Source organism: Carassius carassius, chromosome 24, assembly GCF_963082965.1.
Source record: "Carassius carassius chromosome 24, fCarCar2.1, whole genome shotgun sequence".
NCBI lineage: Eukaryota > Metazoa > Chordata > Actinopteri > Cypriniformes > Cyprinidae > Carassius > Carassius carassius.
In genome coordinates this window covers 23193875-23215872 of record NC_081778.1, presented here as the reverse complement: position 1 = coordinate 23215872, position 21998 = coordinate 23193875, and the positions used below count along the sequence as shown (strand labels likewise).

The 21998-nt window shown below is 35.4% G+C and overlaps 1 protein-coding gene across 2 annotated transcripts; it reads left to right on the top strand.

Moving 5' to 3' along the window:
* The first annotated feature begins 9802 nt into the window (after positions 1–9802).
* Positions 9803–19349, top strand: LOC132103225 (serine incorporator 1-like). 2 transcript variants are annotated; one of them, XR_009423350.1, is made up of 11 exons: positions 9803–9959; positions 11556–11717; positions 11800–11987; positions 12105–12184; positions 13423–13560; positions 13682–13851; positions 14342–14432; positions 14856–15006; positions 16250–16459; positions 16743–17678; positions 17710–17758. XR_009423350.1 is itself a non-coding variant. In XM_059508152.1 (11 exons), the coding sequence occupies exons 1-10, from the start codon at positions 9921–9923 to the stop codon at positions 16879–16881; spliced, it is 1368 nt and encodes a 455-aa protein (XP_059364135.1). In that variant the 5' UTR covers positions 9803–9920; the 3' UTR covers positions 16882–16891; positions 18075–19349. The 2 variants fall into 2 exon arrangements, 1 of the variants encoding a protein (XP_059364135.1); XM_059508152.1 differs by lacking the exon at positions 17710–17758 and adding an exon at positions 18075–19349 and having other exon boundaries at positions 16743–16891.
* Positions 19350–21998: the final 2649 nt, after the last annotated feature.

The following is a 21998-nucleotide window of genomic DNA, read 5'->3' as shown; positions in this document are numbered from 1 at the left end:
GCACAGTTACTGTAGTGTAAAAACATACAAAGGCAATTTTATCCCAGTTTGGCAATTACAACAATTTACACTGATACATTAAGTTACCAGCGTAGAGTATTAAAAACAAACAACATCTTAATAAAGAATACCAGTTTCATTCACATCATGACACAGACACTAAAAAAGATCTCTCTGGACTTGTCAAAGATCACAGTCATATCCCTCCCTTTAGTTTGCATGTTTACGTTATACAGACCTTAAAAAGGCTATGGCTCTTAGACATCCTTGCACCACACCCAATGAAGGTACTCTTTTTTTATCCTATACTTTGGATTAGCTCAATTACTCAAACGTGAGTTTGAATCAAACAGACATCAAAGATCTACTAAACATAAACATATATTGCAAGTACACTCTGTTCAGTACACTCTATACAAAACTCTGTACATCACATACAGTATGAGTTTATAGAGATTACAAAGTGGACTTTTTTTTTTTGTTTGTTATAAAATCTTTTGCATGCTCAGATTAAATTCAGTATTTTTATTTATTTAGAATCCGCTGACCCATTCAAATTTAAATCAAAATTCTGCCTTTGGAGGGCATTATGAATATTTCTTAAAATCCTGCAAACTATTTTTATCCTAGTACTGTATACTCTTAACTTTCTGATTATTCTTCCCTTCCTGATTTATGCTTTTTCTACTGCATTTTGTGTTTGGCAGTTCTGATTACTTTACTCACAAATATCTATTTTTGTTTTGCAATATATATATATTTTTTAATCTTTTTAAATGTATTATTATTAGTATTATTTGAAGGCTGGAGATAATGCTACATGACGCTTGAATATCTGCAAACATCTGCTCATATTCTTTCATGGTTACCCTTTCCAAAATCTGAGGCGATTTTTAAAGACACATTACTGAGATCACATAATATCATACAATATCAAACAACAACTGGATGTTTACGTAACTCACAATAGTCATTATTGGATAGAAAGCTCATAAAAAGAACAGCATTTTGTCAAACAAATGCGTAAAATTCATTAAAGCGTTCCCAAGCAGATCCCCCAGCGTTTTGGCTTGTCTGTGTTTCAAAAAGTGAGGATTGCTCTTCCTCTTGCAATTTTCTGCTTCCATTACTGTCTTTTTTTTCACTGCTCAAACCCTTTGAAGACCTTGTCCTTCATTTAGCATTTTAGCTGCCCTCTGTTGCTTCCTATAATGCAGACTGACAGGCATCAGGAACAGCCGGTAGAGGATGAGCTCCAGGGGAAAGGCGGGGGCTGTTGAGGCCCCATCTCTGTGGTTTTGGCATAGACTCAGCCACCTAGGAACCCTCCTTCACCTCTGGGCTCTCTGTAGGAGTGGGGGGTTCCTCCATAGACGGGGACTGAGCATCACCTGGACCGTCTGAAACGGAGAGACATAAAAAATAGACAGTAACACTTTATTTTAAGGTGTCCTTGTTACACGTTACATGTACTTATTATTATAATAACAGTGAATTATACATAATTACAAGCAAGTAACCCTAAACCTAACCCTAATCCTAACCCTAACCATATAGTAAGTACATGTAGTTAATTAATATTATTCAGTACTTTAATGTATAATTACTGTAAAAAGGACAGCTTAAAATAAAGATTAACCAAATAGACTGAGGAACAACTATTTGTTATTGTTTCTTATTGTTCAGAACTGAGATTTCACACTTTTGGAACTTCCAATCAGTTGTCATAATTGGATAAGTTTCAGAAATATTTAAACCAAGTGAGATTCACTAAAGAAATAGTTTGACTAATTCATTGAGAACCAATATTTTTAGAATACATATTACAGAACTACGCATAATAAAAAAAGAATTACTTTTTTTCTTATAACCGTTTAAGATTTTATTAATTCAATTATAATAAATTTTTCTAGACTGGAAAACTGATATTTGTATGAGTTCCATGACTGAGGAAACCCTATATAACTACTTGCATACTTAAGTTGTATTGACATCTTAATAATATGATAATTGTTTATCATTTCTGCAATATTTACTTTATTTTCACATTTTCAAAAATTTTAGGCTGTTACAGGTTATCATAAAAAGCTAATAGTCTAATGTCTATAAGCCTTTATAATTACACATATATTTTTTTTAAGTTTTATAGTTTAATTTATTATTAAAAATATTTAAAATGATTCTATTTCATATATATATATATATATATATATATATATATATATATATACATATATATATATATATATATATATATATATATATAAAACCAGCAATTATTATAATAAATTTAATAAATACAATCATTTTACTGAATAGATCTATTATAATTATATATCTAATATTTTATTAAAATAATAAATATTACATAAATGTTCATTAAAAGAATACATAAAATACAAAGTATAAAAGCATTACCTGTGAGGGATAGTTCTGCCAGTTTAAGAGACAGGTCAGGCGGGACTCCAACAGGAGACCCCAGGATGTCCGGCAATGCGTTGCGACGGCCAGAGCGGCCCGATGAGGCAAAATCCAACACCGGCTCCACCTCTGTCATCTCTAAAGATAAGGCAGAGCTGACATGAAGTTTGCAATCAGTACAATGGGGAAAACTGATCATGCATTGTCTTCTCTGACCACTAGATGAAGCTGACACCCCAGAAATTGTTTCTCGCCCACAGGAGGAATAGCAGAATTATATAAGCAAACATTTTTTATGCTTGACCCATCTGTGGCCCAAAGCTTGTCTTTCACGAGCACAAACAGGCCACTCTAGAACGCAAAGCCTTCCCAAATTTCTCTCCATTTTCTCTCAGACAGGAAGCAGTTGCCTTAGCAACAAGATGAAGCACCTATATTGCATAGCAACAGGTAATCTCTTCTAACAAACAGTGCTGAGATGCACTTTTGCTCGGTTTTCTTTTGACATGCGTTGTCTTTCCATGCGAGGCTTGTCTCTGTATATGTAATCACACGCATGTGTAAGTGAACACTTGGGTGACTTGACCATATGCTAACATTCATATCCCTGTCTTAGCATGTGCTTGCCTAAACATATGTCTGTGCATAATTATAGCAGAATGCACATTGCACGGGTGCATCTTCGGACCATCAGGACTAGTATCAATCTGCTGATTACGTCATCAGGGCCAATTCAACTGGTTTATAAGACTGGGGCCAGTTGCATAAACAGCCACTATGACTGTCTTAAGAACTAGTTTGACCAACTAACAGTTAGTTAAGGGGTAACCAGTCTTATTTTTCAGATTCAAGTTAGAACAAGCTACATTTGTATGTAACCGACTTTTTAAAAAATTATATATATATACATATATATGTTCCATAAAACAGACTAATAAATCAGTGCTTATACAGTGTGCAGTATAAATAAATAATTGACACCTAAAGCCATGGTGAATAGAAACTGAAAACTGAAAGTAGGTGTTTTTTACTGAGATTTTCTTTGACTCATATTATCAAAGATAACATATCTTTATGACGGCAAACATAAAATATAAAACTTTATTTGTTCTTATGGCATAATTCAAGTGTTTACTGCAGTGTAAAAGCAGCATAATTTAAACGTGCAAGTTTCTATTTACTGAACCTTTACCCTCTGAGCATCGCAATTACTGTTTATACATACACTTTGTTTTTCAAAAGGGCAAATTAAGCATCATCCCTTAAATATCACATATCGTACTATTTTATCACTTTCCTAAACACCTTTTTGTCTGGTGGATGCTAAAACATCCATACAACACTGATAAACCACACAATAAATGTAGGCATCATTTTACAGCCTACTAATGCTATTAAAAATTATTATTCAAGTCTCTCTCTGCTGAGGATCTCAAAAACTCTTCTCAGGTATATACAGTAATAGTTCACCCAAAAATTAAAATGTAATGAAGATTTACTCAATCTCAGTCCACTCATCAGTGTTCAAACAGCTCATAAAAGCAGCACAATAATTCACAAGTAATCCACACGAATCCAGTCCATCAGGCACTGTTTAAAGTGAGTCGGTAAATTTTGTTTAGGTCTGAAGTTATAGGGGTCATATGATGCGATTTCAATTGGAAAATTTAAATTCAACTTTGGAGTGTTACAAGCTCTTGGCACATAAAGAAGATCTGTAAAGTTGCAAAGACTAAAGTCTCAAGTCCAGAGATATTCTTTATAAAAGTTAAGAATCATCCATGCGCTCCTAAAATGTCTCGTTCTAACACGCCCCCACATCTCTATGTCACTATGTGGGAAGATTTCCATAACGTCGCCCATATGTTCACTCAAAGAAAGAAAGCTTTTATTCTCATTGTAGTATTGTTGTTGCCGCCGCCACCATGTCATATAGATGCTGTGTGTTTCACCGTGAAACTACTTTGTATGGCCTTCCAGAAGAGGACACAACTAGAAATCATGTTTATATCACGTTTGTAATGGGTTTTAGGTTTATGTCTCATCGATCCAGCCGGACAGGACATCACAATATTTTAAGGGGCGTAACATTTCTTTCACACACTTGAGGTATGTGGCCAATCACAATGCACTGGATAGCTGGCCAATCAGAGCATACCTCGCTTTACAGACCGATGAGCCTTGTAAAATTGACGGGTTTCAGAAGTCAGGCCATAGCGGAGAAACAATAATGTACAGTTTGTGGAAAATAATGTGGTTTTTTTAACCTTAAACCGCATAAACACATTTCAAAACACAAAATACACCAAATACTGTTCTTTTTAGCAACATCATATGACCCCTTTAAATCGCCTTAATGATGGATTTCACTTCAGTATTTCAGACATTAATTGATGGACTGGACTGGATTATTGTGATGTTTTTATCAGCTGTTTGGACTCTCATTCTGACGGCACCCATTCACTGCAGAGGATCTGTTGGTGAGCAAGTGTTGTAATGCACAATTTCTCCAAATCTGTTCAGATGGAAAAAAACTAACATTTTGGATGGCCTCAGCAAATTTTCATTTTTTGGTGAATACTCCCTTAAAAGCACAGCAAGGCTAAAGACAGCTTAAGACCGCATCATTCCCGCTCTCATTCTGTTTGTCTGTCTCCTGGCAGGCTGTCTGACTAGCTGTGGCTCTTGTAGTTTTATAATCCATATTGTAAGAAACTGTAGGATTATGGATGAGAGACAGCGCTGGATTGGATCCGCTGCAATCTCAGCTAAACACTTTATTTATAGTGAACTCCTTATTTTTACTTAAACTTCTCATTTGTCCAGACGTGCTTAATCACAGATCTTCAGCTAAACTTGATGTCATTGTCTTAAGGTACAAAGAACAGTGTCTCTTGATTTCTGCCAAAGCCTCACCCAAGAAAAGTAGATAAGTAATAGTAGATAAGTAGATGGGAAAAGGTGAAATCTTCTGCTTTCAGTGAGTGTGCCTGTATCATGCAACTGCAGGAAAGACAGAATAAACAATTTTCACAGTCGCTGATTCAACTTTTATGTACAAGTTGGAGAAATGCAAGAAAAGATGATGTTTTTGCTTGAAGATGAATCTGTAAATAACAATTATAAAATAATTGGTTCGTTTGAGCAGCTTGTGCAGAATTACATCATCTGTACCTGTTTGCTTTCTCACACAAATAAAAGTAAAATAAAATCTGTGTTTGGGTAACATACTCTAACCCGCTGTACATTGAACATGGCGTAGATTGAATGCTCTTTTTTTGAGTGATGTGTTTGTTTTTCTGTTAGACTCACATGATCAGTCAGGCAACAGCTGGAAGCCCAAAGCAATGACCTTCACTCTGAAAACCTAATTCTGTTAGAGGGGACACGGTGCACCCAGATTACTGATATCACATTCTGTTGAAAGATCTCATTTTGTGATTGTTCTACAGAAAAGGAAAATATCATGCTACAAGTCCATCACGGTAAGTATCCGTTCAACAAGAGTGTAAAGAGAGAGTGTTGCATAAGACGCAGAGGAAGTGACAGACTTTGTATGACAGTCTTTGTAAACAAAGGTGGCCCGCAGGAGTCACTTCACTTCTCCAAACATTCAGACTGAACAACTTTGGCCACGCTTTGGGCATGACCTCATACTGTCTCTCAAACTGGGCAACACACATTTGGACACTGCATTAGGGGAATCTTAGGACAACAACATGAACGAGACTAAAGTCATCTTAAGAACTGTCGTCTGATCACTCTCAAGATGACAGATTCTTCTTTCGCTTCATTTCCATGTGTCCAGATGAAAATAATGCAGAACATTATTGGGCACTTTTTGTTTTCTTTAAAATGCAGGCCTTAATTTTTGAAAAAAATTGCTTAGCCCTGATGAAGTGAAGACTTGAATCTGAGCTAAACTGGAGCAGATGATGTCATGTTAAGCCTATTAATCATGTTTTACCGTAAAAAAATATTTAGTGACAATGACTGTGTCTGGAAGCTAAGGCAGCTGCCTCACTGCCAATGTACTTCTCAGGCAGTGTTTGTGTATGAAGGTATTTCCTTAACTGGTTTCACACAGACTTCCAAGGCACCATAACATCATGTCTAATGATCTGGAACAAATTCGTATTCGCTTTAGAAATAATTAGGCAAATTACACACTAGAAATAGAATCACATGTTGAAAAAAAAACATTAATGTATTAGTTTACTTCTTCAGCTGCTCCAATAAAATGCCACTTTTTTTGTGGAATGACTGCTTTTTTTTGACAATGTAGAGTGCAAAGAGAGAAAAATCTAATGAGATAAAAGCATCTTCATGAAAATTATGTTAAACAAATACTACCAGCGTCTTTCAGCGTGACTGTATATTTGTCACGTTTGGGAACATAGGAGACAGAAGATCCAAGTGCAGTGTGAGTTTTAATAGGGTAATCCAAAATCAGAAACCAAACAAGCAGGGGTCATAACCAAACATCAGTCAAAAACAAACAAACAGGGAACAAGAAACTAGAACACAAGGAACGCGAGGAAACGCGTGGAAACAGACCGGATTATATAGGCAGGGTAATGACTATCAAGTGAAGACACCTGAGTGCAATTAACAGGAGTGCAATTACTGTGATGAAGGGACAAGGCTTTGTGGGAATTGTAGTGCCTGCGGTGAGGTGCCTATGGGGAAGTGAGACCACTAGTGGACACCCAGGGAAACAGAGACCAGACACCGTGACAATATTTAACCGTTTCTAACTGTATTTCATGTAAATTTAATGCACAAACCTATTCAATCTGCAATCCATTTCTAATTATAATTATAAAAATGTGTGATGGCAAGTGGGACACAAGTTCAAAATGGGCCTCTCGGTAAACTGTATCCAACAATAAAAACATTTAAATAAAATAAACAGCACAGTGTTACCCAGAAAATCTGTGTTTGGGTAACAGAATCACTGGTAACACACAGGATAATAAAATAATAAATAACATATGTTGCTGTTATGTGTTTTATATAATATATATATATATATACACACATACACACACACACACACACACACAGTAGTCAACATTTGAAGTCGATCAAAAAAGTTAATCAAAATTGTCCTAAGATAAGAACACATTATGGATTTAGGACAACTTTGATGAAAGGTTTTGATCCACTTCAAATGTTGACTACTGTATATATATATATATATATATATATATATGTGTGTGTGTGTGTGTGTGTGTGTGTGTGTGTGTGTGTGTGTGTGTGTGTGTGTGTGTGTGTGTAACAATGTAATATGTAAAACAAGGATACAGTGTTGTCCTAAAATATAAAATTAATTCATACTATTTTCTTCTATACTAAGGTAATAAACAGTTAGACAGTAACAAGAACCTACTCCAGCATTTAAATTTTTCCTGTTTTTACAGTGAATATATTAAAGTTGCCCTCGGGTTACAGCTGAAACTGATCTGACAGCCCTGGGTGTACAGTACATGTCTAAAGGTTGCTCACGCGTCCCCTGATTCTCACCTCTGCGCTCTGTCATCACACAACAGTTTGGCAGCTATTCGTCTAAGAAGTGCGTTTATTTTTGTATTTGTAGAATTTTGCTAGTATCCTTATTTTATTTTTTGTCAATAAAAAGGGGGCGATTATTCTCCCGATATGTCGTTATACTATTATTTATCTTGAATGTATTTCAGTGCAAGTGATCGTTACAGCGAAGCCTCGAAGCCTCGTTTCAGTGTTTCACATTAATAATGATAATGAATGAATGTCATAAACTGTGATAGAAGCTCAAACAGCCAAAGGAAGAGGCGAGAACTTACCAGCGGTGTAGACAGATATCCACAATATCCCCGACGGGTGCAGATTTTTCACGTTACTGATAAATTAATGCACCTTTTTCACGGGAGACGGTGTGTTTTGAGAGCACCTGCCCCAGTCCTAAGGTCTGACATCATCTCGGCTCCCGCTTGCCATCGTGATTTCAGAGGAATAATTGACAGGCAAAGAGGAGAGGACGATACCATTAATTATTCGTAGGGGGGACGCTACACTGCAGCGAGAATGAATAGGCTGAAAAAATTATAATCTTTGTCGTTTAAAATAGCCATGGCATAAAGATGGCAAAGTAATGATTTTCTGGTTATTGATTATTATTTATTATATATGTTTTTTTTCTACAAACGGATTAGCTTGATTCAACAAGTCAGAGAGGTGGGCCTCCGATGCACAATCTTGCAAGTAAAGTATAATATATATAATTCAGCTTGAAATGTCAGCACAAATCCCCATTGCGCACACAAATGTCTTTCCAGTCAGATTTCAAAATATGTCGCTTCATTAAAATGTGTAACTAACGTTACTGCTGTTGGTCAGTGTTGGTTATGGTCAGTAAGAGTGAAATCACATATCTTTAACATATACAGTTGTTGTGGGTCTAATAAAAACTCACAAAATCATAGATGGTCGTTTTGTCAAAATGGTAACAATCAAACTGACCCTGAGAGTCTATGGTCCACCTTACATCTCAAAGATGGAGCTGGGACATTATCGTTACTTAAAACTGTGTTATACCAGGATTTCTATATAAAATTATTATGATCAACACAGTTATGTTTCACAAATACTGACATTATCACATATTCTATGTATGCCTACGTTCTCTGGAATCGTTATCTAAATTAATCTACTTACACATTCATAAATCCAATACAATTTTCACTTAAATATTCACTGCAATGTCAAAAAGAGATGTAGGTTAATTACATCAGTTTGTGAAATACATGCCCTACTCAATCAAAATATGTTATCAGTTTGATAGAAATATACAGATATCATAACTGGAATTTAATTATCTATAATATCAAATTAATTTAAATATCAATATCACATATACTCTTAGTGCACTGATTTATATAGATACACGGCTTAATATATATTTTTTATACTTTTTTAGCTTAATATATTAACTATCATAAATAATATAAGTAATATAAAGGTTTATTTTGAACTAAGCTCACTTTTAAAAATTAAAGTTACCGCGTCCTAAAACTGCCTAGTATTCTAAACCGATGTAAATATGAATAAGAAATTAATACTATTGAAATACAGTATTTTAGGCATTGTTATAGTTATATCCAATAACAAATAATTTAAAATACATTATTATAGACATTTTTGCTGAATTTACATGTTGACTTTAGCAGCACAAGCAGGAGTTACTGAATATAAACATATTAATATGAACATACCCAAGCCTACTAGTAATCTTATGTTAATGAGGAATACTTATGTTTTTCAATCTATTTGTAGCGTTTATGGGGGAATTGGAGGATATGGACTTTTATTATGAAATAGAACGAATTGCTCATTACAATCGTCACCTTCAAATACCGGAATCAACTGCCAGAACGTTAAATAGCTCATACTGTAATTTACTGTCAGTTTATCCTCTGAAAGTTCGTGGAGTCGTTTGTTGTTGTTGTTTCTAATACAAAATGGGAGCCTGTATGGCTTTGTGTTCTCTCGCGAGCTGTGTAAGTGTTCTTGTTTATTTTTCATGGTTTAGCTAACCGAGTTGCTATCCAACAGCGTCTCTAAACTGTTAATTGTAAGAAAACATATGAATAAAATAAATAAGGTAACGTTACTGGACGGCGATATCTAAATAAAAACATGTGTGGTTTCGAAGAGTTGTAACATTACTCTGAAAAACAACAGCATACTGAGGTGTGCTCATATTTGCATTACGATTAACGTTAGTTATAGATGATCCTCCATGGCTTCCTGACAAATAAAAACTATATTATTAACTGAACTATTTATAGAAGTTATACAGCAATGCAGGGGATGATATTTCAACCAGCCAAGCCAGCTATTAGGCTAATTTTTTTTTTGTATAGTGTAGTCTTTGGTGTGATTTGGTCTTTTTGTAGGTTAGTTTCGATGTTATTTTATTTGAGATGATTTGCTCATAATCAGGTTATACAGGATTTCAGTTTTCGCAGTCAGTTTTTGTAATTGAGGATAACAATTAGGGTTAAACTGTAATAATGTCCCTTGCCCAGTTAAAAAAAAAAAAAAACTTTGACGTACACATTAGTTTAATACTGAAATGTAAAAGTGAAGGTCTGACTTGTGTCAATAAAAAATTTTAAAAAAATTCCGAGCTGATCAACCACTCCCAGCATGAGTAACGGGTTTAAAATGGCATTTATACAGTATGCATAACTGGATTTACAAGCGTAATTTCCTCACTGTTTCCTGCAACAAAACAAACCTTCCTTCTGAGGTCATATACAAATTAGGCCATGAATGTCATGAAAATGAGTAGAATACATTTACACTTTAAAGGAATTGTTCAAAGTGGCCTGGAATTTTTTTTAACAATCATTAGATCAAATGTAATTATACATTAGATTTACACACACTATAGGTTCTCATTATCAAAACCCTTTTTTGTTGGGGGTGGGGGGTATATCTTGTAAAAAAAATATTATAGGGTGTGTGTGTAAGTATATAATATAATATATATATATATATATATATATATATATATTTTTTTTTTTTTTTTAATTCATGCTTTTATAGTTATTCAGAATAAAAGATGCATTAATTTGATCAAAAGTGACAATGAAGACATTCTTAAAAAATATTTATATTTAAATAAATGTCGTTCTATTAAACTTTCTATTCATTAAAGGTCCCTGAACAAAATGTATTATGGTTTCCACAAAATTAGTAAGCACCAAATTTTTCAGCATTGCTAATAATAAGAAATGAGCATATTAGAATGATTTCTGAAGGATCATGTGACACTGAAGACTGGAAAATATTCGTCGTTGTAGTCAAAGGATTAAGATACATTTTGAAATATAGTAAAATGCAAAACTTAAAATAGTTACTTTAAATGTTAATAATATTTCAACATTTTAAAAAGTTTTTGTCAATTAAATGCAATATCTGTGAGTGTAAGAGACATCCAAAACATAAAAAAAGAACTCACAAACCTAAGAGCAATATATATTACATTGTATAATGTTCTGCAGATTCTTTTGTGAACTATGGCAATTTAACAATAAATGCTTGAACTGGTGATAAAATTGCTCTTTCTCTTACTCCCTCTGTTACAGGCCTCGTGTTTGTGTGGCTCCGCTCCATGTCTGCTCTGTGGCTGTTGTCCTTCTTCCAATAACTCCACCATCACTCGGCTGCTCTTCTCTTTCTTCCTTCTGCTGGGGACACTAGTGTCTGTAATCATGATCTTGCCTGGCATGGAGACGCAGCTCCGCAAGGTGGGCCCACCATCAGTCTAAATTTGTCTCATTTGTGCTTTCATTGCAGTGTGTTCATTTTCTGTTTTTAATGTCTCTTCAGATTCCTGGCTTTTGTCAAGGAGGAACCACAATACCAGGGATCGAGAACCATGTCAATTGTGATGTGATTGTAGGCTACAAATCAGTGTACCGCATGTGCTTTGCTATGGCATGCTTCTTTTTCCTTTTTTCTGCAATCATGATTCGTGTAAAGAGCAGTAAAGACCCTCGTGCTGCTATTCAGAACGGGTAAGCCCTTTAATATTATTTATATACTGTTACATTAATATGCTACTATTATTGTAACATTTGCTAAATTAACTGAAAATGAAATTAGCTTGATTTTATCATTGACTGTCTTGTCAGGTTCTGGTTTTTCAAGTTTCTGATACTTGTTGGCATCACTGTCGGAGCCTTTTTCATTCCGGATGGAACATTTCATGATGGTACGTTTTAGGTTGAACTATTCTGTTAACAGCACATAATATAACAATTTCCAGTTTCATATATTCTCATAGGGAAATAAAAAAAAGGCAATGACAACATGGCAAAGATGTTAAACTCTAAATGCAACAATAGTCATGATAATGTTATTTTGGGAAGCCGTTGTCATAACGCAGGGTTACATTTCAAGGGATGCAGAAAACACCTAGTCTCCTGCAGGGAAGAAGTCAATTACTTTTTAATGACTGTTTTGAATGTTATGAGATGCATGGGAAAAGAGCGTATTAAAAGTGGAATAGGATGTTATTATTTTTTTATAGCATATTACATTAGCAGTGAGAACAGGTTGTTACTGTCTTGCCAGAATTCTCATGGTGTGGAATTAAAGATGCAGAACATGAGTGACTTCCAGAACAAGATCTTGACATTAGTATGTTTCATTGTGAATTTAAGTATTAGAATATGGGCCCTCCAGAGAAGCATGTTTTATTAAGCATAGTTATAAATATAGTTTAACGTGTTTACCCAAAAACTAAAATTCTTCCCCTTGTGTTGTTCCAAACCTGTGTGAATTTCCTTTATATGTTTTTTTCTGTCTGTAAAATAAAAGTCGATGGTCTCTAGAAGAGTTTGATTACCAACATTTTTTTTTAATATCTTCGCTTGTGTTTCACTGAAAAAAAGGAAATGTCGCCGCAGTAACAGACTACAGTGTAAAACTCCCTGACATATTCTAAAGATTCTATGCCGCGAACTTTAAATATTTTACATACTTTTGAAAATCCAGTGTTTAGTTGATCCTGATAAGTGCTCGTTGTCACAATTGTAAACACGATGGTTTTCTTCTTTCGTGAGGGGGTTTGGCGCCGCAGTATCTTTGTTGCCAGGCGGAATGTTGAAGAACGAAACACACACGTCTCGCGGAAATCCTGTAGAATTCAACCAATCCAATGACGACTTCATAAGGGGTTAAATAAGGGGTGTCAACTCACTTCCTGGAGGTCCAGAGCCATGCAGAGTTTTGTCCCAGCCCTGCTTTTAATTAGGGTTAATTGTGGCCCTGCAGGAATTTAGTTTGACATCCCTGCATTAAATTGTTTAATAGTTACAAAATATTTCTATTTCAATTAAACACTATTCTTTTCACTTAAAAAAACAATTCTCGATTTTGATGTTGTGTTGTTGTTAAGCACACTTAACCAGTATACTACTGAAGCATAACATCTTTTTTTAATCACAGTTTGGTTCTACTTTGGTATTGTGGGCTCCTTCATGTTTATCCTGATCCAGCTCATCCTCCTGATCGACTTTGCCCACTCCTGGAATGAGGTGTGGGTGAGGAATGCTGAGGAAGGCAACAGCAAATGTTGGTTTTCAGGTACATAGAGAGCACATACACTGCAGGATATCCTGTTCCTCACAATAGTCTTGCAAACAAGTGTGTCCCAATCCACTCTTTTCAGAAAAAGATACTATGAGACTATTTTCTATGTCTACAGGTTTGCTGTTCTTCACTATCCTGCATTACGCCCTGGCCTTTGCTGCAATTGTGCTGTTTTATCTCTACTATACCAAACCTGACAACTGCGCCGAACACAAGTTCTTCATTAGCTTCAACCTTATTCTCTGCGTCATCATATCTGTGGTTTCCATTCTGCCTAAAGTGCAGGTAAAAAGAAAGTACTAAAGCATGTCAGAATGCATTTCTGCACTGCAAAATTCCCCAAAAACTATTTTAATCAGCAATACTGATAAAAGACCACCATATTAAGCAGCATTAAGTCCTTCAACGTAAAGCACCAAACAGGAAATGACTAAACCGCTTTAACTAGCTGTTTCAAAATATGCGATTGCCTCAGCACACAAATTCTGACATGAATGCTGATTTATAATAATGTGCATAAGAAACAAGCCTCTCCGTTGTACTAAAGGTCATCTGCTGTTGACATTACCCTCCAGCTTTTGTCTTTGTAAGGAAACTTCTTTGTTTCCTTCTTTGCATACAGAATATCAATGCTGGCCTGCCACAACAGACAAGCTTTCTTCACTGTGCGAGCCATTATGAAAATCTGCAGTTTATATTCAGTTGTTTCTTACAAGGGTAGTGCAAATCGGATGTATGCATTACTAAATATGTTGCTATTTTTTTGTGTTTGTAGGATGCCTCGCCTCAGTCTGGTCTGCTTCAGTCCTCTATTATTACTATGTACACTATGTACGTCACCTGGTCCGCCATGACCAACAATCCTAGTAAGTCACATGCAAAAAAACCTCAGTAAATATTTACTGTCTGACTTTTTTTCCTTTTTTTTCGTTTTATGAGCTTTCCTTTTGTTCCTACTCAGGTTGATGCAATTTTTGGTGAGTTTTGTGGTTTCATGCAAACCAGCTGCTCAACCTTTATAGTCTCCTGATGCTTGTTACTGAAAGAAGTCAAATTACCTATTAGAATCCAGATTTTAAATTTAACCCACTAGCCCCACATTCTGTTATGGTCTAGTAAGTATACCTATTAGCAACCTAGATAAGTTAAAAAAAATATTAGCTCATCACTAGGTGTTTGATCATAGTCTTTATTAGAGAAGTATGTGATTAATTGCCGTAGTTGTATTATATTATGTTTCTGTATGTTCACTATGTTCAAACCTTTTGTTTGTCTGGCTCCACCCATAGATCGTGAGTGTAACCCTAGTTTGCTCAGCCTGGTGTCCAATATCAGCACCTCTGAAGCCATGCCCACAAGCTCCCCTGGGATGGTGCAATGGTGGGATGCTCAAGGCATTGTGGGACTGGTGATCTTCCTCTTCTGCACCTTTTATGCCAGGTACATCAAGCAAAAACATCTTTGAACATGACTTTTGTTTCTTTAATTGAGATTGAGTTTATGAAGACCATCTATTACTACATCAGCTACTGTAGTTGACTGGTGTTTTCCACGCTGATTCATTGTACAATTACAATTTGACATTTGTATCCAGCTGCACAGAGACATGGGTTGATTGATTGATTGATTGATTGATTAGTGGTGTCAGAAGCTGAAACCTGAAAATTATCATTTGCCAAGCAGCAACTATGAGTTCAGTTTGGCCTCGGCAAGTAGACAGTAAAGAGTTACTCGCTCATTAAATGGTAGCTTTGACCTTTAATATGGTTAGTGTCTTATATGTGTTATTTTATTAATTGTGCTTCTTAAAATCTTAAACATTTATATTCATATTGTGTCAACATTTCTTTCATTTTTTCAGACTCCTAAAGTTTTTAATAAATTTTATTTCCAGATTTCCAATCAGATTTTTCTTCATTTTCATTCAGACTTTTGAAAGGCACTTATATATATATCTGAAAGAATACTCAACAAGACTGCATTTATTTGATTAAAAACACAATTAAACAGTACTATTGTGAGATTTTGTTACAATGTAAAATAGCTTTTCTCTTTATTAAATTAAATTTAAATTTATGCATTTAGCAGACACTTTTATCCAAAGCGACTTACAGTGCATTCAGGCTATCAATTTTTACCTATCATGTGTTCCCGGGGAATCGAACCCAATGCTCTACCAATTGAGCTACAGGAACACTTTATATATAAGTTCAAATGTAATTTAATCCTTTGATGGCAAAGCTGAATTTTCAGCAGCCTTTACTCCAGGTTTCAGTGTCATGTGATCCTTCAGAAATCATTCTAATATGATAATTTGTTGTTCAAGACACATTTATTACTGTTCACGTTGTTTACATTGTGCCGTTTAACTATGATCATTAACTTTGTTTTTTTAGATTCTTTCATGAATATAAAGTTTAATAGAATAGCATTTATTTAAATTATTTTTTTCTTTACTGTCAGTTTTAATGTCTTTTAAGTATTAACGTTTAACCCCCAAATTTTCATGCCATTCATTGGCAAGTGTGAGAAAATGTTACATTTTACCATATCAGAAAAAAAAACAACCTCTCTGTCTTTGAACTCTACCCCAATATAGCTCAACATCAATTAAATCTGAAATTGAATCTGAAAGATTTGAACATCATTGTCATGCTAGTGTCCATGTCTATTCTCTTTTCAGCATCCGTTCATCCAGTAACGCTCAGGTGAACCGGCTGATGCAGACGGAGGAGGGGAAGGGCACTGTGGGAGGAGAGGAGGTGGGGGAAGACGGACTGCGGCGTGTCGTGGATAATGAAGAGGACGGCGTCACATACAATTATTCCTTTTTCCACTTCCATCTCTTACTGGCCTCTCTCTACATTATGATGACACTCACTAACTGGTACAAGTAAGTGCTCATTCTTCCCCTTTTTGATTCTGGAGTGAACCGAAAAGTTAAAGGTGAAGTTTGTCCTTTTAAAATACTTTCACCTATCATAGTTTAAAGGGATACTGAAGTTCTCAGATGAAAATAGTCATCATTTGGGCACCATCATGTTGTTTCAAACCTGTATGACATTCTTTACTTTTGATTCTTTTAAATTTTGAAGGATGTACTGGCAATTTTTTAAGCAGTCACAAAGCATTCAACAGAACTGTACCATAGACTAGCTTTTGTTTTTTATCTTCAGACCTGACACAAACACTCAGGCCATGCAGAGCACTATGCCTGCAGTGTGGGTGAAGATCAGCTCCAGCTGGCTGGGTCTGGGGCTTTACCTGTGGACGCTTGTGGCTCCTGTTATTTTCTCCAATCGAGACTTCAGCTGAGCTCCAGTGGGTGAGACTCTCTCTCACCTGTTCAAACTACTCATGTTTGTGTTGTATAGAAATATTGCAATCTGCAAACACCATTAAATCGCCAAGACTTAAAGCAATTCGAATCTGAAACAGATGATTGGTGACTAGTCTCATAGGGCTGGTAGGTACTTAGTCATTTAAAAAAAAATGCATGGACAACAACAAAAGTATATGATTCCATGACAAGTATTTAAAAACGCAAAAATGACACCAAAGTGTTTCAGTTGTTCAGTAAATTGACGCATAACATGTAAGGATTACTGCTGTGCTGAAAGTTGCCATTCACCGCTAGATTTTCTTCTTTCCTTAGTACTGATAGATATTTTTTGAAGTAATATAGGTGCACAAAAATGTCAGTTTGAAGTAATGCTCGAGTGAATAGCATATTCCGTTTTCCTTTGATTCCTCCGTCCTTTTATCTCATACTCGCGTCCTTAAGATCTTAAGAGAAAGGAGCTATATTGCAAGAAAAAGTAAATTGGTTGGACAATAAATGAAATGAGAAGCAACCTTTTTGCTTAATGAATGATTCACAGCTGTCTCCCTTCTTGCACTGTTCAAATGTTTGGCATCTGTAAGATTTTTTAAATGTTTTTGAATGAAGTTACTTATGCTCAAAATAACTGCTCTCTGTTTATTTAGTGAGAGCGAAGCTGAATTTTCAGAAGCCTTTACTCTGGTTTTCAGTGTCACGTGATCCTTCAGAAATCATTCTGGTGCTCTAGAAACATTTATTATCATTAGCAATTGTGAAAACAGTTTGTGTTGTTCATTATTTTTGTAAAAACGTTTATTTAGCATTTATTTGAAATAGTCTTTACTGCCATTTTGATCAATTGAATGCATCCCTGCTTAATGAAAGTGTTATTTTATGACCAAAATATCTTACTGACCCCAAACGTTTGAGCAGTAGTGTACTTCTATCATAGGGGTCACTGTGTCTCCACACATGAAGGATAAATGAATGAAAGGACTTTTACTGTACTTGTTGTTGTACAGTAAAAGTACAACACTCTACCGTGTTGTTCATATCCTCAATAATTCACTTCTCATGGTCCTTAAGGGTTATTTTGCTGTCTTCTTCGCTGATGTTTTATAAAGTCTATATTGTTAGTTTATCTTGTTAAGCATTAAGGTAACAGCACTACTCTTCGGTTTAACAGGTGTAAGCTACTCAAACCTAAGGCCACACATTTCCAGTGCTACAAATAAACTTAATAACTATCCTACATACCATCAACAAAGTGGTCCTAGCTTTGAATTCGATTATGCATGATACTGCTGCTAGAAACCTACTCTACCTAAAGAAGAAACCTTTTTTTACAGTGAAAGCATTTCAACTTCAGGGTTCAACTTCTTCAATGCATTGTACAGTAGACACTCTATAATATACACTTTCGCTAGATACAATTTAGCAATGTGGAGAGAGGGCCATGGGGGCTTAAACAGGGGGCCGTTTTCACTCATGTCCTCTGCAGAGCCCCTGATACTTGTGCATCCAACAGATAAGCCCAATCCGACACACCCTTCACCCGTACAGCTCACTCCACCGTGAGGTCACACGCTCTGACCGGGGTCTCCCGCACTGCCATGAACAACAGACTGTGCTGTAATATTAATCGCTGATCCAAATTTATATATTATGGTGCTACCAGTCCATCAGAGGCACATGTTAGCATATCTAGCTTGTTGTTTAGCAGTATACTTGTGTAAAAGGTACTTTAGTGTGGCAATAGGTCATTTATTGTGGAGTAACACATTTAAATATCACTTATATATAAATTAACAGTTAAGGGCTGGGTACTATGTTAAATATATATATATTTAATGGGTAGATGTTGTTTCTGAAAACAGATTGTTAATCCTTCAGCCTGTGACACTTGGTCAGTTTTTTTATGTTTTTGTTTTTTTAAGTTTTTGTTTATTTAAAAAAAAAGTTCTAAAAGTGACCATACATTTAGTTTCACTTTTTTTTAACACTGCTAAAAATATATGAAAGCAAAATATGAAGTAGGCAAATTTCATAACTCTTAAGTATTGTAGGTGTGTCTGTCTCAAGTTATTCTGTATTGCCTGTGTTATGCTTGTGACATTGGAAGAAACTGATTGTGAAGTATGTTCTGTATATATAAAGTATATTTGAATGTTTCCCAAAGTAATAGATTAACACAAGCATGACGGTTCATCTGTAGTCTATTATTAGGAGCAACATGCAAGATGAGTATCTCTTCATGTGCCTTTCTACAAAAACTTCTTATCAAAAGTGAACAGGTTTATTTCAGACCTGTGAAAAAGTGCCTTTGCTGTTTTATAACATTTCATTTTTCTTACCATGGACAATATTGCTCTTTTCATTATTTCAGTAGAAGTACTATTTCAGTGATATGGTGTTGTTCAATCTGTGCTAATGCTGTATTTCAATAAACTCATGCAAAATGTTGGTTAGTCAGAGTCGAGTCTTTACAAATCAAATTAAAAATCTTGCACTTCATTATTGGATGTAGACTGAATGCCAGGGCAGTGATTAATGTTCAGGGCTCAGCAATTATAACAATGTTCCATATAAAATTGTTTCCTAAAAAAAAAAAAGCTTTGTCTCTCTCCATACAACATTTAAATACATTAAATGATTAAAAATGTAAAATAATTAATATACAAATAGAATTACAAATTGAAAATTATTGCAAATAATTTTAATTGTATCTTATATATATTACAAATACAATATTTTAAAGGGGTTTAAATTGTATATTTTAATATTTGTTATACTTTATTTTTATTTTGAATAATATTGAGCACTGATATTGGATGTCAAACATTTAAATTAAGTCTGAAACAACAGAATGAGAAGGCTGTATTTTTGTTTGTCTCTCTGCCCACCAGGTGGAACTGATGTTCTGAATGATATTCATTGCTCAGTATGGATTGACATCACTGGTTGAACAATGTAGCCTTTAATTATTGATGCTACTCCAGTTATGCAGTTTCATATCAGCGCTATTTCAAAGATAAAAAGTACCATCAACGACTTCACATAGACTCAATTATTGTTTTTACCTCCACCAATATGTCATTTAATCTGTTTATCTTTTAATTCGTTTTTTTGGTCACCCAATTTAATCTCAGTGCACCAAACTGGCTTAATTGTCCATAAACCCCACATCCAGTTACAAGCAATAATCACACTCAGAATTGTGTAGCCTTTGGCAGTTCTTACAGCAAAAAAAGTTACTTTACTATTGCCAGACAAACTTAAAAAAACAGGCTTGGAATCGTTTTCGAAAGCAGCGATACCAAAAGGCAGTGAATTCGTGAATTCCTCTCAGTGCTGGAAATGTTTTGAGTGGCTTGCGGTCGGATAAGGAAGGTATTGAACATTAAGTGCTTTTGGGCCCTGCAATTCAGGCCCCTCTTCTCAAATGTGTGGTTTATCAGTTGGCAGCTTGACTAAGCATAGATAATATTTGCTTATGCAATAGTGTTTTACTAATAGTGTGATATGTTTATGCACACTTGTGTAATACTAGCGCAACAGAAGGTCGGCTGAGGTCTGTATCTGTAGGTCAAGGTTCCATGATTCTCTCTGTGGTTTTCCTTTAGAACCAGGTGGGTGTGTTACAGACCAATGAGATGATGTCAAGAGCTCAGTGGTGCTTTATTTACCTTCTGTAGGCAGACTCTGGGGTATTTCATGTAGTTTTATAAAAACAATGGAGTTTAAATATTGAATGGCATAAAATGAAACATTTATAAAAGTCATTGCTATTTAAAGCAAATTCTAGGATTGGCCTTGCTCTTAAAGGGATACTCCACCCCAAAATGAAAATTTTGTCATTAATCACTTACCCCCAAGTCGTTCCAAACCTGTAAAAGCTTTGTTCCTCTTAGGAACTCAATTTAAGATATTTTGGATGAAAACCGCGAGGCTTGTGACTGTCCTATTGACTGCAAAGTAAATTACACTGTTTTACACTGTTAAGGTCCAGAAAAGTATGAAAGACATCGTCAGAATATTCCAGCTAAAATCAATTCAAATCAAAGCGTAAATACACATAGAAAATTTATCCTAGTGTCGTGGCTGACACAGAATAACGTATGCAGTTTGAGTTTGGCAGATGTTCTCCAACATGGCACTATGGTGATGCGGAGAGACACCGAGGAGACAAATTGTTAAATAAAGTCTTTTGTGTGTGTGTGTGTGTGTGTGTGTGTGTGTGTTTGTGTGTGTTTGTGTGTGTGTACTCTTTCAAAATCTTACTGAAAACGGTCACATAACCGAAGTTAAATGGTTTGTGAGTCCTGTTTCACTTTGACTTAAAATAAACTAAAGAGAGATAGAGGATTTAAATGGCCATAGCTATAATTTACCGACACTAGCAGCCAATGAGAAAAGATGGTAATGACTCTGATGCTGAAAAATAAAGACAGAGAGCTAATGTGTTTTTGCACAGATAAAGCTTCCCAATTAGACATGAGATATTGACTGAATGCTCTGTAGGATTTTACTCTTGATCCACATAGCTGCTGTGTCACAGAACTCTCTCAGCTTGGCTACCAGAGTGTATAGCTGATTTTGGCTGCGGTAGTGGAATATAACATTTCACATTGTCTATGTTCGTATTTTTAATCAGGTCTGTCTCCTAGCTGATGCCTTTGGTTTCTTCTTGTTAGAGTTCAGGATCTTGTGACTCTGCCTAGTATGGAACAGAGATTCTAAGAACTATATGAACTTGGTGCCAACACGGTCAGAGGATAATAAATGTGTCAGTGAGGGTGTGTTTGTGTTTGTCTCTCTATACTTTTCAAATGGGGCTTTGCAGCTGTTCAGGGCCGGAACTATGTGTCTTTCTCCATGTCAGACCAAAACAAACTTGATATTACATGAAATCAGAGTAAGCATGAAGCATTCTTCTATGTTGTTTTGATTTTACTATGAGAATGACAAATATTTTCATCCCTTCAATAATGCCACAAAATGAAATTCTGCAGTAAAACCATGTAGGAAAAACTGTTTTGAAAGTGACGTGACCCATACTCAGAATTCATGCTCTGCATTTAACCCATTCAAAGTGCACACACACACAGCA